At 38.4% G+C, this 16,752-nt stretch overlaps 1 protein-coding gene across 9 annotated transcripts in view; it reads left to right on the forward strand.

The window, feature by feature from the left end:
* Positions 1-13,300, forward strand: part of LOC134536834 (kalirin) — a 402,054-nt gene extending 388,754 nt beyond the window's left edge. For all 9 annotated transcript variants that reach the window (XM_063376828.1, XM_063376829.1, XM_063376830.1 and 6 more), the window contains 5 exons: positions 94-445; positions 1,764-1,902; positions 3,373-3,575; positions 6,272-6,467; positions 12,503-13,300. In XM_063376828.1, coding sequence (XP_063232898.1) covers positions 94-445; positions 1,764-1,902; positions 3,373-3,575; positions 6,272-6,467; positions 12,503-12,610 — 998 coding nt within the window. In that variant the 3' untranslated portion in view covers positions 12,611-13,300. The remainder of the gene's footprint in view (positions 1-93; positions 446-1,763; positions 1,903-3,372; positions 3,576-6,271; positions 6,468-12,502) is intronic.
* The last annotated feature ends 3,452 nt before the right edge of the window (positions 13,301-16,752 follow it).

Below are 16,752 nucleotides of genomic sequence, written 5' to 3' on the forward strand. Positions count from 1 at the left end.
CTCTTATTGTGTAGTTTCACTTAGTGTTTTTATTTTCTTGTTTACAGTAGTTATTTTAGTTTTTAGTAGTGCGAGTATGTGTGCATTATGCAGGATGGCCGGTGGAGATGCAGACGTCCACTGGCTGCACTGGCCCGGTGGAGCCGGCAGACGGAGACCCGGCGGGCGTGGCATCGCCGTCCGAGGATGCGGACCGGTTCGGGCGCCGCTACGAGCAGCTTGGCGAGCTGGGGCACGGCCGGTTCTCGACGGTGCGCCGCGCCAGGGACAGGGGCACGTCGCAGGAGGTGGCCGTGAAGCAGGTGCCGCGCTGGCGGCAGCCCCACGAGGTGACGCGGGCCGAGTACGCCCTCATGGCGGGACTGCAGCACGCCAACACCGTCAGGGCCCTGGCGCTCTTCGACAACGCTCCCCGCGCGGGCACCGACTCCATAGTCATGGAGCTGTGAGTTCCTCAGTCGCCCTGCTTCCTGTATAGCCTTGGAAGAATTACTTAATTACTTCATTTACAATTTTTCATACCCCACAATTTCCAAAAAAATCTCTAAAGTATAAACATTTTATTGGCTATAACTATAAACGAGATCTGCAAATATGACATAACTTGTAAAGTTTCCTATGACTTCTATTAGCAATAGACTCGTAATTTTCATCCTACGAGGATAAATCCAAGTATTAAAAAAAATCTTGACGTTCAACCAGGTCCTCTGGTGCCCGAGCCGTGGGGATGTCTCCCCCCCCCCCCCCCACCACCCTCCAACATCTTCCTCTCGACAGCCCTGAGCCTTGGACACAACGTCCTGAAACATTGTATTCATACTTTTGAACGAACTGAAAAATGGTTGTTTGGGAAAGTGTTAATAGAGATAAATTTATACTACATGAATATGATGAAGCATAGTGACTCAGTAGTCTTTGGACTTCTACTTCAGAGAACGTGGGTTATTGATTCTGGCTGGCCATCCTGATTCGGAATTACAGTGTTTCCCCAAAGTCTGGGACTTCCCCACAGTGTTGAGCTGTGTTGATGAGTGTTACCCTCTCAAACAACCACGTTGGCAGCAAGACATGAAGAAAATGAAATAAAAATAATTAGGTCAGGGTTAGTCGGGATGAGGAGCATATGCAAAATTCATTTGTTTTGTTGGAGTTTGTTAAGTATTTGACGGAGAGGTGGGGGGATGTTTATCTTCTCACCCCCTCCCACTGCATACACCCTGCTTGAGACTATTGAGAGAGAAAATTTAGAACGGGAATGTGTTAAAACTTCCTATGTATAGGCGCTACCAGCAGAGTTAGTCCATCTGGGTGTTCACTTGGCATTTATTTTTCTTTTATCATTTTTAAGATTTAGAAATTTATTTTTTGTTGGGTGTTAATACAGTTCTGGTCAAGTAAACAATATCATTGATCATTGTCACGTCCCTTTACCACAAGAATGTGAGCATTATTTTGAACAAATCACAAGAGTTTTATTTTTAAAAAAAAAAAAAATACTAAAATAAGATATTGATAACTGTTATGTAAGTGGATCTAAATATTTGTAAGGAATGGTTTTCAAAATTTTAAAAAAATAAGTATGTATTGGAATTCTATTTTAAGAAACATAACAGCTGAACAAGATGCATACAATGTTAGTTTATCAATAAGGGCTGCTTGAATCATCATTGAATTATGTATATTGAATTATTTAATAATGTCCGCCATTTCATAATTTATGAAGACGCAAATTTTCTTTTTAAATTAACATTCTTGTGTTTCAGAGTGAATGGACCTTTGCTTTTCACATACTTGTGTGAGCAGGAGAAATATACCGAGGATACTGTGTGCAACTACATGAAACAACTTGTGTCTTCTCTTGAATATCTTCATCATCAAAATATTGTTCACCTGGACGTTAAGGTATTTATAATTTGTAACAGAATTTTCTTTCAGTTGATTCTCTGCTTCTTGTGTCCCAATTATTCATCATGTGCATTGATGGCCTCATTAAATGCAGAGAATTCTAGCTGACCATTAATGTTGTTTTTAGTGTCAGAATAATAAATTACAGGACAATCATTATGTAAGCAGTGCTATTCTTTTGTATGGTTTTGTGATGTCTGCAGCAGACCAAAAATATTTGAACTGTGAGAAACTTATTCTTAGTTTGTGATTAGTAGCATAAATTAAACCGGGCAGTGTAATGATGTTCTGGAAGAAACCTTAGTCGTACATATACTACAATATTTTAATCATGAATTTTTATTGTTAGGGATAATATTATTTGGTGAATTGCAATAAAACAGAAATAAACTGCAAAGCATCTCAATACACCATATACCTAACTCCAAAATGCAAGTTAATACTCCATTTTGCACCTCAGTGTAACTAAAATCATGAAATTAATATGCATTTTGACAAAACTTAACTCAAATTTGAAAAACTGTAATACAAATGAGAACACATGAGTTTGCTCTTTACCGAGTTCAGATGTTTACACACAACTGACAAGTACTGAAATACTAGCTCACGTTTGTTTTGGTAATGAGTTCGGACATTGTTGTAAGACTTCGTTTCACCCCCAAAGTTGGGTAATTACATTTTCATGTCGTTAGGTTGGTTTGTGGACAGTTCAAATTATTTTTTCCACTGCATAAGTATTGTTTTGTTGCCAGTTTTGTCATGAGATACATGATAAATGCAGTTTACTATTAGTGCAAATTGGGGTAAGTATTGATAACCAGCACTTTGTTAATTGCATCATGGTTACTTTCTAGAAGTTCATTTTCTACAACTCCACCAGAGGGTAGATGGGATGGTGGGATTGGGGGTGGGGATATATCCCCACCAAAATAACCTTCAAAATTTCCAGCAACAAAAGCAAAATGTAAGATTTTGAAAGTAAACGGCAAGCAAAGTGGTTCCTTCCCATTCTCCCCCCAAATGAAATTCTGCATACATTCCTGTTCTCCCCAGCTGAATAATCTACACAGTTGTATTATAGTCAGGGACCGGAAAAATTCGCGGGTTCAATGACCTGTAGGATGAACTCCATAGTTCTGCGTACACTCGGTCAGATGCCACCCACTCATTGGCCGCTGTCTTGCGAGACGTTCCAGCGTAGCAGCCTGTGATTCGACAAAGCTTTGGTCGGGCGTTTCTCATCGGCCCAGAGTCGTCCAGGTGAGTTGCGAACCGATAGCAGAGGCAGCACTGAGGTATAACGATTTTGTATTTTAGCCTAACGCGAAATGAATTCGCGAATTTTTCCGGTCTGTAATTATAGTCATATTTTTGAAATGAAAACATTTCTTGACAGTGATGTGTGCTGGTAGGGAAATATAACTAACGATTGGAGCGCGCTGGGTTGAACGTTGTCCGTGGTTGCAGCCGGAGAACGTGATGGTGGACGTGGGCGGCAGGAGCCCCGTGCTGAAGCTGATAGACTACAGCAGCGCCGTGCAGGTGGCGAGCAGCGAGGTGCTGCCGCCCTCCAACCTGGAGTTTGCCGCGCCGGAGATGGTGCTGGGGCAGCCCACGTCCTGCCGCACGGACATGTGGAGCCTGGGCGTGTTCCTCTACGTCTTCTTCAGGTGCGGCGCGGGGCAACACTTGCCGTCTCCAGGGCCGTTCCCATGTTTCGCTTGGTGCAAGTTCAGTGGAAAGTAGTCATGGGGCGAATCCTATTTTTTTCCTGAATTTGGATCCATACCCAAATTATTATCTGAGATTACCAAACCTCATAATCTAAACCAGAATATCCAAAAGTAGCTACACGAGCTTGTTTTATTTTTTGTACTATGACATACCATGTGATTCTTTCAGAAGTGGCGTCAATCCACCCGATGGGTATCATTTGTATTGTGCGTTCCACTTTTGTTTTTTTTCCACAATGTTGAGATATGGCTAGAAACTATAAAAAAAACTGCATAATTTTGTTTTATTTCGTACTTTGTTATATATAACATTTACCATTGTGTTATGGTAGCGATTCACTGTTGACGTGGGTTCATTTACTGAAATATAAATATTTTTATCGCAAGTTTTCAAGATGGAAAAATATATGTTTTGCTTTCTAAGCATTCAATACACTTTCAAATTATTTTTAAGGTATTAAGTTGTAGTCATGCAAATCATAAGCTTTCGTGTACAACCATAACCTCAGTGCCATTAGATAAATATTATTTTATTTATGAACTTATCTTGATATGAATGCTACGGTGAATCTTACGAATCCTTGAATCCCAAACAAAGATTCTACGGTTTCATTGAATCTTAAGATTCTGTCGCCCCGTTCCTAGTGTCAAGTCTTAAACCTGGCATGTTCAGATTGGCTTTTTTTCCAATCATCAAACGACAGTATATTTTAAAATAGGAACACCAAAGAAAAATTAATAAACAGTGCGGTGGTTATTACAATCAGCTGCTCTGTAGAAATAAAACATGCAGATGAATGTTGGTCTTCTTCAAATGATCATTTCGGAAATGAGCACATGAAATGTTGACTGTAACTCTGTCTAAAACAAGAAACACTGTACTGAAATGACAACCAACAGTAACGATAAACTCTAAGCGAACTATAAATACCAGCAGCGCAGTAATGTGACCTGATGACCGAAATCAACAGTCGTATTCCACCCGGAAAAATCTGAACTTGAGCGAGTCGATTGGTGCCACATTAAAGGATTTGCCAAACCATAAATTGCCAGTTTAAAGACCTTCCACAGTAATTTTTCTACTAGCTGTGTCGTCAGATGGAATTCAGGAATCCCGTTGAATAGTTATAGAGCAATGCATTTGTGTTCTGCGGGAGTGAAGTACCATATTTACCCGCATATGGGTGTAGATTTTATGCCAATTTTTTATTTAATAAATTTACTGTGATATTTATGCAAATTTTCCATTTTGGGTTAAAAAAAAAATTAACATTGCACTATTGTGGTTGACTATGTGTTTAAATAACTAGCCTGCGGTTTTTGGTTTTTAATAAACATGTCACAAGTAAATATAAATTGTTTAGTTAAAATATGTCAGCAGTACATGTAAAGCATCATGAACTACGCAGTTAAGCTACGTCTGCCGCCTCGGGCTTCTACCTGGCCGCCTGTGCTAAGTGACATGGCAGTCTGCTGCCGTGCTGGCACTCTGCAAGAGGGGAAAATCTAAAAATAAACCAGCCAGAGAGAGAACGGGGGGGGGGGGGGGGGAAAGAGGAGGAGGTACATGTGTGTGGTGTGTGTGTGCGTGCGTGTGTGTGTGTGTGTGGGGGGGGGGGGGGGGGGCATGCAGCAGTGTTTATGGTTCTCCCTCCCTCTTTCAACATTGTAAATGTCCATGGTGAACTGGCACCGTACTCAATCATCACGTTTTTATCTCGACAGGTTTTTGTGAAGCCAACATTGTTTTTGTTTGAGATTTCCTACTGCTTTCTAGTGCAACATTTCATTATTGACAAAACTGCTGTACAGTTATATGGCACGACCCATATTCGAGGACAACCCTCACGGTGAAAATGTTAGATTTTTGGGCTCAAAATTAAGGGTACGACCTATAAAAAAGGGGCAATCCTTCTGCGAGTAAATAGAGTAAATTTTTGAGGTACAGTTTAACCTCGTCTGTCCGGATTAACTGGGACCAAAAACAATCCTGACAATCGAAAATCCAGAGTATCCAATTAATAAAGGTAATAAACAAAATATAATTATTTAAATAAGCAGACTTAAGGTTTACTACAATAAAAAAACTATGTTTTGTAACAAAATTACATAGTATACTTGTCCAATATTGTTTACAAGTCATTAAAAAATTATAAAAATAACCTTTTACATCATTTCTAAACAAAGAATTTGTCAGCTTTCTTCTATTTCAAAGATGTACAGCGTTTGAATGAACCACGGTCAGGTAAATTGTCATGTGCTAATAGCCTTTGTTTGCAGAGATGTGGAATATAGGTATTTGTAATTTTTATATGAAAATTAATATATATTAATTAATTAATATTTCATATAAAAATACCCTAATAATACCGTAATTTTTATATGAAAATTAAATAAAACGTCTACAAATCTGATTTAGATTATCCAGAGATCCGGATCAACGAGGGCCAGATAAGCAAGAGTTTTACTGTTTAAGGATTCCTAAATTCTACTTAATTTAGTGCACTTGAAAATTCAAAATTAATTCATGTTATGGATCACTGCAATACCCCTTGTCAGGACGGTGAGCTCGACCGTGTATCTGCCACTATGTTTCACCACAGCTTAGCTCGGCTATGTTCGTTTGTTTCCAGTGGTTTGTCTCCTTTCCTCGACGACTCGCTGGAAGAGACGACCGCCAACATCCTGAAGTGCGACTTCTGCTTCCCGGCCGAGTACTTCAGCGACATCACGGACGAGGGCAAGGACGTCATCAGCCGGCTCCTGGTCTCCTCCCCTTCTCGCCGCCTCGACGCCAAGGACTGTCTCGGCTGCCCGTGGTTCGGACAGGTCAGGGCCTTTCTGCAGTGTGGAATCCTCGCGGCCGAACCAAACGTGAAAATGACCTTTACTGAATGGAGTACGAATCCACCACTAGCAGGGGCGTAGCCAGGGGGGGGTTTTAGGGGTTCAACCCCCCCCCCCCCCCTTAGCACCAAATCTTTAATTAAATTTCTTATTCATCACTCAAACAAATTTCATATTAAAAATTACTAAAAAATTTACCATTACAATATTTAAATTTAAGTACCGAAAACTGCTAAAATATCACTATTTTACACCTTAAAATCCAAATTTTCCCGGGGGAGGGCCCCGGGACCCCCCGCTTTAATACGGAGGGCCATGCTTCTTAACACCCCCCATACACAAATCCTGGCTACGCGACTGACCACTAGTCAAATACTACTAGGTCAAGGCGTTCATTGAAATGCTCTTAATTTTAAAATAACCACCCCATTACAGTACATTAGACTCAACACAAGTTAAACACAAACACATCCAAGAATATTAATATAAGTTGTCTACTTGATATAGCAATGTTTTGCCAGTGTTTTAGGTGAATTTCGAAGAAATGCTACCTATTGTAGCCGTTACCATGGTGCGAATTCTGGGAAATTTAATGTAGTTTTTCATTTCATGGTCCAAAGGTCCCAAAACCATAGTCAACTTAAAAGTTTTTATTTATATATACGTACACACACATATATCACAATTTTGTGGACATTATAAATGCTGTAATTTTTCACAAATCACTTCCAAACTGATACATTAAATATAAACATGGAAAATCTCGATTAAGTTCGTTAATGGGCAATATCTGACCAAAAGGGTAAAAATGGGGGTTGGTTTTTTTTTTTTTTTTGAAAAAGACAGAAAAATCACTGTAACTCCCATAATATGATGAATATCACATCCTTTTAAATGTATTATAACTTGGAGTAATACCAAAAACTTTTGTATTAAAACATTTCTGATACGACCAACCATAACTGCAAGGGGTGGAATAAACAAGGATTGGAAGACAAAAAAATTCATGACCCCCTTAGTAAGGGGACAACTGAATCCATTCAAAAAGATTGTAAATCTTATAATTTTTATCTTAAACTTTTGTCTGAAATAATTTTTGTTAATACAAACCATTATTGCAAGGGATTGAAAAAACTTGGGGTTGGAATAAGAACAGAAATGTGCTGATACATGGCCCACATGTAATTAAATATAATAAATATAAACTTAAAAAAAAAAACTGTCACCTCCCGTGCTCGTGTCTGACATGAACTATGCTCCATTGTTTGTTTGATTGTTGTTTTGAGAGCATCCTACAGACACAGTACTCCATGGACCAATTTTCATATAACCGGAAGTTGGGTGACACACCTGTAATCAGCAAGTCACGGGGAGTATTTTCATATTTATTATTAAGTGAATTTTTATTAAACCTTTTTATAATACGTCAGTAATTACTACGTGTATTTTGGTGTATGCACAACTACCTAACTTTTATTTTGGATTGTTGTTTATTGCAATTGTTACTTTAGGCGTTCAGGCGCCAAATCTGCACCAATCCCAGCAAGGCGTCAGTATGCCAGCGCTGGTATATAAATGGCAGGTTTCGTTTCATCTGGGAGTTCCTCGTGCCTCCACTAACTGTTTTTTGAGAATATCCAACTTACCCTCTTTAATCGCATAATTGTCGCACGCGCGTATACGTCGCACCTATATTTTTGGTCGTCAAAATAGGGATAAAAAAACTTCTCGTTTAAACGTCGAATGATGTTTTTGGTCCCTATATTAGATGCCGAGCGCTTTGTGTAGGTATCTTTTCCATATAAAACGATGTACTTTAAAGTAGAAATCTAATATTTATTCGGACATTACCACTTACTTATTTAATTAACGGAAATACAAAGTTGTGTGACGTGTAAATTTTCTTTTAAAGACGTTTTAAAACTTTATTATCTTTATCTGATCATCTGCGTCGCTGCGGTGTACCGCTTATGAACATGTAGCCAGCGCTAGTTGGCATCATTCATGTTTGGTTATGTTGCTTCCCGTATACAGCGCGCGCTCTCTGTCGAGTGCCGAGTTAACTACATTTGATGGCCCGCGTTGTTTCGTGGTAAATGTGTACTACGGACTACTGCAATAGTTACGCATTCAAGTGGCCTGCGTTCACGTTACAGTTTGGGTTTTCTATATAAAGTTGAAGAAAGGTTTTTGTTTAATGAATTATTAATATAAATTGTTTGGCGTGCTCTTGTATACTCCACCTTTTTTTTTTTTTTTTTTTTAAAATAAACGTACTTTCCACGAACGGGTTTTGTTTTTATGAATAACTCTACCTAACAAAAAATTTTTTCCCACATAATCATCGCACACCTACTTTTCAAACTTGATTTTAGAATTAAATGTGTGACGATTATGCGAGAAAACACGGTAACTTCCAGCTTTTAATTTGCATTCGGCTGACACAGGCTACTTATTCTTGTTTTATTGAAGGACTGAACTATGTATAGTGTTTTGTTTACACTGTTAGCTGTCAACTATCCATTATTATTGTTTCGTCAGTAATAAGTTTTGCAAGCTACCCTGGTAACGTTGATATTTGTTTATGTTGGAAAACGTATAATTCTGGAGCCATATAAAAATCTATTTCAAAAACATCAGTATTTTATTCATTATAGATAAGCATCCCTGTCCCAGTCTTAAGGTTTCGTCACACACTATAGGCAAGTGTGTGTTGTTTTTGTTGAATATTATTGCTATTGCAGTACTTGTGTTTCACGTGGCTGAAGTGAACTGACAGCTGGATCAGAATCCAGTACGCTGCCAATACCACAACACAAACAGCAGTATTCACAATACTACCGCAACTGTATTGTGCAACACAGTACCCACACTACATCGGAATACATCACCAAGCGGCAGGCTGCATACGCAACCATACATAACATAACGCGCTACTACCACCTTTTGAAGCCAAATCAGCCAAATTGATAGGTTATGTTTGTCATTTTCATAGCCAATAGCTCGTAGCAAATTCATAGCAAATAAATGGTTCAAGTATGGTTTTTACTGTGGTAAAATATAAAAAAGATGCACAATGGTGTACATTTAGCACTTTATTTGTATCAAGAGACCATTGCTGTATGTGTGTTAACCTTGTACCTCAGCTGGTATTTGAGATATTTTAGGATTTTAAAGTCTCATCTAGGGCTGATCGGTTGACCGAATTTTCGGTTCGGTTCGGTCATTTTAGTAAAAACCGAAGCCGAACCGAATTCCCAGAAAAAACCGATGATTCGGTTTTTATTAGGGCATTAAAAACTAACTTCAAGTATCTACCAAATAATGTATTTAACATTCATATTGGATAAAAAACGTACCGCTTGCATAATACATCAAAACACATTTAAGACGCATGCTAAGTTTTTCACTATAAAACGTTTAAATCATCTATTCTCTTAATGTTCGCCATTTTAACCATGGGATAGTAAAGTCTAAGCGTTTCTTACAGTTCACTATTTCCTATGTTTAACGTCGGAAGTTTCTGTCGGAATACTACTATTTTCTCTTAAATATATGGTTTTTTCTTATTTAAAGGATATATCACTTCCGTTACTAAAATAATATTTATTTAATTCCGGTTTGTAAGCTAAAACGGTAGAAGTTTCGTAGCATTGCTTAGTTCCGTCCGTATTCTGCAGGGCGCTCACGACGCATGGTGTCACTCAGTTCTATTTTCACATCACAGAATGCGCTATACGTGCGCTAGGATCGATTAGTTGCCTTCCAAGTTCCGTTCCAAATGGCAGTTGGAGAATGAATGTGCATGTCGTCAGACCCTTCAGATGTAGTTTCTTTACTATTCGCGCGTGATTATTGCGGCTTTGCGTCGTTATAGTCTAGAGTATTTGATTTCTCGTAAAATAAAAATTCTTTTTTGCCACTACGTCTTGGTAATTGGAGGCAACTATGAACATCTGTGACGAAGGAATTAAAAATAATACCGCCCGTGTTCCGCAAAGATGATGATGTTACGCACGTGACGGAAAAAAAATCCTAGTAAATACCGCATACTAAATATGAATACTTTACTTGTGTATTTTGAAAATATGGTCATTATGATTCATTCTGCCTTTAATGCACTGGTAGGTTAAGACGTTTTCTTGGTTAAGACGTTTGTTTATGTTGGCTTGTCCATTAACTCCCGGCATAGAGGCTACAGTAGGAAGTTTTTATTTGTATATTGCTTTTAATCACATTATTGCTATTGAATTTTATTCCAGTACATTTCATAAATTCAAGCTGGCAACAAGGTTAATGTAATACTAATTATTAATGTTCTAAACTGTTTTGTTCTGTTCCTTTTTACACATATGGTTGTTTCAGTAGCATATAAACTTATTTATAAATACAAATAGTAGTTGAAAATAACTTTTATATTGCTGAGAAAGTGACTCCCCTAAGAAATTAAACTTTTGCAAGATATTGCAAGTAATCAAATACTATAGTGGAATTTTTTTTGGTATGACAGCTCAAAGAAAAATTTTGAAGTAGTGACCGAACCGAACCGAAAACCGACATTTTTAACAAAAAACCGAGCCGAGCCGAACCGAACTGAAAATGTGGGAACCGATCAGCCCTAGTCTCATCCCTTTAAAAATAATAATAATAATAAAAAATCAATTGTTGTTGAACTGTACTTAATTTCATGTAAAACAGTAAAAAAAAAAACTGTAGAAAGAAATATGAGGTTTGTATTAAAGAGGTTTTATTGATCAAAACCAGTACAGCAGGGCATGTTCTGAACGCAAATTAAACAGTTCACCAGAATGATGCAGTTACTCTTATTTGAGAAACTGTTTTGCCTTATTCGCTGCGGCCTGAGGGCGGAGGGTTAGGCGGGCTTCTTTACCGCTGTGCCACGACAGGACAGCTGGGTGACTCGGCGTGGGGCATCAGGTGCTGGGGGCCAGGGCTCCGGTGACTGGCCTGTAGGAACGCATGCCGTGGAGGGTCACGGCACCTCGTGTCACCCCCCCCCCCCTCTCTCTCTCTCTCCTGCAGGGAGGCTTGGGACAAGAGTCTAGCGGCAGCAATGCTACTTCCTGCAACTGGCTGCAAATGCCGAGCCGCTCACGCTCATTCCGGGGCCGGCGGCGCGATCCCGCAAAGGGAAGCCTTCTTTTCACTGACGAGAGAGCAAAACGTCCGATCGTCATCTTCGTTTTTTTTTTGTTCATTGTAAATAAATATGGAGGTGTTGTTAAAAGGAAAGACCATAAACAAGGCAACTGTATTTGTAATTCCCTTGCAATTTTACGCAACTTGTAATTTTCAGGTAAGGACATGATAACTAATGGTCAATTAGGTTAGGTTAGCTACATTATAAATAGTTTAAAGTTTAAAACATTGTGGACGGTTGATTTGGTTAGGATAGCTACATTAAAGATACTATGAAATCATGTAAACTGTTTCCTGGCGCTGGATAGCTACATATTAAAAAGTTATTTGCTAAGCAACCTTAAAATGATTTTACAGTATTTTTAATGTAGCTATACTTACCTAATATAACCAACCATTCACTAAACAGTCTGTGTGGCTTTTTTTTTATACTGGAGAGAAAAAATGTGTGCGTAAAAATAAAAAAAAACATCCAGGGGGTAGGCGCTCCCGATCGGCCAACTTCGGTAAGGCTCGGCATTTGCAGCCAGTTGCAGGAAGTAGCGGTGCTGCCGCTAGACTCTTGTGGCTTGGGCAATCGGGTGACCAGCAGCAGGCCAGACCTCTGAGTACCTCTTGGACGGTGTTGACGGTAGTCGGGTCGCTGTGTAAACTCCCTCTAGACTTGAGGACTCCGGCCTGCAGGCAACGGCAAGACCCCGTGCGCTCGTAGGCCATTACGGTGGGAAAACTGACGTTGGTGCCCTTTGATAGTGGCCGCGGGCATGTGACAAATTATTAAAAAAAAAAAAAAAAATGTTAAAAAAGATACATGTTTTGTATTTGCATTCTGTAATAATGTTTGGAAATGATTGCAGGTGAACAGGATATGCGTGATCCCAACAAAACGATTGATTTCTTTCATGGAGCGGAGACAAGCCTTGACAAGACCGCAGTTACCAATGTCTTCCCTCACTCACCTCTGAAGAATGCATATCGAACTCTTAATTGTTTTGTTTTGTGATAAAATACAAAAGTGGAAGAGAAGAAGTTTGTGAGTGCATATTTTGCTGAAAAATATTTCTAATGACCCAACTTGTGCTTTCTTGCTAATTTGCAATACGTGTTTTGGCTGTGGATAACATAATACTCTTTCCTAGTGTTTGAATTTTGATGCAGTCATCGTTGTTAGAGTAAATATAATGTGTAAGTGTAATTTGTACCAATGAAACCAAAGACAATAATATACTGTACATACTATTGTGGCTTGTAACTATTGAATAGTATTTGTAAGTAATGAACAATTAAGTGATATTGTACATCTAATAATGAATTCATACTTGGTTATATATTCTATTTTTAAAAGTGAAATAAGGTCATGTTGCTTCATCTTTAGTAAATTATATCATGGTGATAAAAATTTGATTAAAAGACTATTTTTATACTGTTATAACAATTTTTTTAGCAAATACATTTTTTTTAAATACTATATAAATAGTTGAAGCATCAATGCTTTTGTGTTTGCTGACAAAAAATTGCAGACTAGATAATATTCATCAAACATGGTGTAAAAATTTTACAAGCTAAAGTGTTTTTTCATTGTGAATTTTATACTAAAACAAGAGTCCATTCAGACAGTGTGATTGAAATATTAATAAAATTGAGTCTGTTTACTATTGTGTGTTTTCATTTAACTAAATTTGTTGGAAGCCTTTCAGTAAAACTGCTTTAAGGGCCCCGCTTACCTGGGCACACATATGGTGCACACATATGGTGCACAGAACTTCAGACAATCCACGAAATTTAAAAACTGCATGAGATATCCCAGTGGGGTCTGTTTACGAAAAGCATTTAAGAATACGCTAAGGGTGGATTAGTAGCTCTGTTTCAGTATTTGCCCACTACAGTAGAACCCTGCATATAATGTTTTCCTGCTTATAATGTCATATTTTTAAAATCCCAATATTTCCCCCATAAGGACAATGTATTTATTTCCTGCATATAACGTTCATAAATAGTGTAATTTCCTGCTTATAATGTTTGCTTTCTAACATTCAATAAATGGGGAAAAAATGTTTTAAAACCAAATTATTCCAACACTTACGATAAAAAGTTTCCTTTATGTACGTTTATGTTTACAATCACTGCCATACAATACATGAAGTTTGTTAAAATACAAGTTTATGCAATATACTGAAGGTACACAATGTTCATAGTTACGTGTCAGTTGGCACCCTTAGTCAACTCTTCTCTTCCTTGCCATTCCAGTGGGTATTCAGATGCACGTACATAGTCCTGCGATATTTAAGTTGCCAAACATTGAGCGAGGGCATAATTAAAAGTGTTTTCTATTGCTTACAAATAATTCTTTTTTTCATTCATACGTAGGAATCCCATAATTAAACATTTTCAGGTGGCGAAGGAGTAGACGTTCTCACTCTTAATGTTGTCATCATGAATCATGGGACAATTTTACAAAAAATGTGGCAGTGTATCTTTAAAGACAAACAAAATTTAACCAGGGAACAAGACGAAGTTGAAAAATTGTTGGCTTGTTTCAGAAAATTCATGTATAAAGTATAGGCCTACTATCTTTGGTTTTAACATTAAAGTTGTTTACATAGCTAGGTGAGTCCATTGGTACAAAGCTCGAACATTGTTAAGTGCTAAATTGAGATTTCCTGCTTATAACGTTTTCTTGCTTATAACGTTTTCCTGCTTATAAAGTTTTTTTCTTGTGCTCCCTTGAAAAACATTATAACAGGGTTCTACTGTATTTGGTTTATAAACATTACTTTAAAGAGAGTGAAAATGGCTAAAATCTAAAAGTGTTTTGACGTGACAACGTCTAAGAAATCGATGAACGCCGGCTGCACGCACGAAAAAGGATGACTGATTGTCCCGTTACGCACATTGTCCCGTTACGCTCATTGTACGCTTGCGCCGCATCTATCTCTCTTTCACTCGATTGGAACGACCATCGATTTCACTTTTTCGAGGCACATTAAACTTGAAATACTCCCATTCGTTTCCTACTTTTCCTATCATTGCCTATCCTTAACAGAATAACACAGATTGGAAGAAGTTAAATAGCAAACACGTATAAAAGTTATAGTTAAAATCATATCTTCGTTAAAGTAATAAATGAATTAATGAGTGCAAATAATTAAATTGTAGATTTCATTTCACTCCTTCTTTGTATCCATACAAAATAGTGATAATTCAATAAAAATGATTCAATTTTATTCATAAAACTATGCAATCATTTCATAAATGTTTTGTTATGACGTCACGTTAAACTATCGTCCGTAAACCGACTTTACAGACAACCAATTTTTTTCAGAATAATATGTAAGCATAAACCACCTGGTAGACATTGTTTTAAGCACTCAAGAGACGTAGGTACAGTAAGTCCTCGGTTTAAGTCGGGGTTACGTTCCTGAAAACAGCGACGTAAATAGAAACGACGCAAAATGAGCCATGTTTCATGCCACCGGCCGGCCACGGCCCAAGGTCGGCCGGAAGCGCTGGCATACAGATGTGACAACGGGCAATTTTATCAGCAAATGACAACCGACAGCGTGGGAAACAAGTCCAACTAGTACTTCTCAGCTTTATAGAATGGTTATTTAACCAGCTGCTTTATTACCTTTATTGATTGAAATATAAAAACAGATATATATTACATACTGTACGTAAGAGCAGGAAGCGTCCCTCATGATGTATGATAAGATAAGGCGGTGAACGTGTAGCTTACGCTACATAGTACATAGCATAAATTAACTACCGAAGGAAACAAAGAATTATAAACGAATTATATACGGTGTTTTGGTTAAAATAAAGATTTACGGTCATTGTAAACGACGTTATTGTGAATCGGTGACAACTTAAATTGAAACATGAGTACTCAAACATTAGCGACGTTAATCCGAAGCGACGTAAATCGGTACGACGTTAATAGAGGACTTACTGTACATTACATCTTTATCTTTATTTCGTTGCCATATGGTCACACCCCTCAAATCTCTGTTTCCTTATGGACGATGAGAAGACTGCCCCTCGGTCTACGTGCTTGCTCTTAAAGGCAATACCGCGCTAGAAGCACCAGGGAGTGTCACACACACACACCCATGGCTAGGAAGACCCCTTGAGTCTGCTGCATTGCCTTCTGCAGCATGTCAAAGTTTCTACAACTATTGACCCTATTTCACCAGTCCTGGGACACTGAAAGTTTTATAAACGTTAAGTTTTCAACACGTTTGTAACACAGGTCTTTGCATTATAAGTTTGGTGTGCAAATTGCAACAACTGAGAATGTATCTGGTTCAGCACTGGGTGTTTGGGTTGTCCCTTTCACCTTCATCCCGCAGAAGGCAGTGGCTAGCCATCGTGGAATCATCCTGCCTCTGCAAGCATAGGGAAGTCACTGCTGTCACCGTGGCATTGCCTGTGCTCGCGACATCTAGTAATGGATAAAACAATTCATCATCGTCAGTATTGAAAATATTCCATCATTAAAGCAAATGGCGTACATCAAGAGATTTTATGAGACTAAAAAATATTATCAATTGACAGTATTATTACCATTTTAGTCATTCTTAAAAATAATTTAACATTGCACACCAATGATTTCACAGAAAATACTATTTGTAGCAGTCAGTCACTTACATACCTTGACCGCACTCGTTTAGGGCCATACTTATATTTATTGATATGTTTTGACATCAAATTTTCAATATTAAAGGATAAAAATTTATCACCTAAAACTGTTGGAAACAAAAACTTCATGCATATTTCAGTTTCGATCTCCCCCTGACGTATCACCATTTCCGAGCCGTGCGGAAACACGGCGAATGTATCCAAGTGGAAGTACATAGATGTTAGTTGTCCAATCTGCCTGGTGCCAGCTCTAACAGAGCTGCTACACGTTGACGTGGCTTTGTTCCCGCTCCTTGCAGAAAAGTAGCGTCTCCAGGTGGAATTCTGCAAAAGGTGTTAAGTTGCCAGCACCTGCTCTAGGAGCAGTCTCACGAACTGAGGTGGGTGCGTGGACCATTCGGTCTATGTTCACCAGATAGGCCCATCACAAAAAACGTAACTAGACCAAGGCTCACGTGGTTTGGATTCA

Source organism: Bacillus rossius, chromosome 11 (assembly GCF_032445375.1).
Source record: "Bacillus rossius redtenbacheri isolate Brsri chromosome 11, Brsri_v3, whole genome shotgun sequence".
In the NCBI taxonomy this organism is placed as follows: domain Eukaryota; kingdom Metazoa; phylum Arthropoda; class Insecta; order Phasmatodea; family Bacillidae; genus Bacillus; species Bacillus rossius.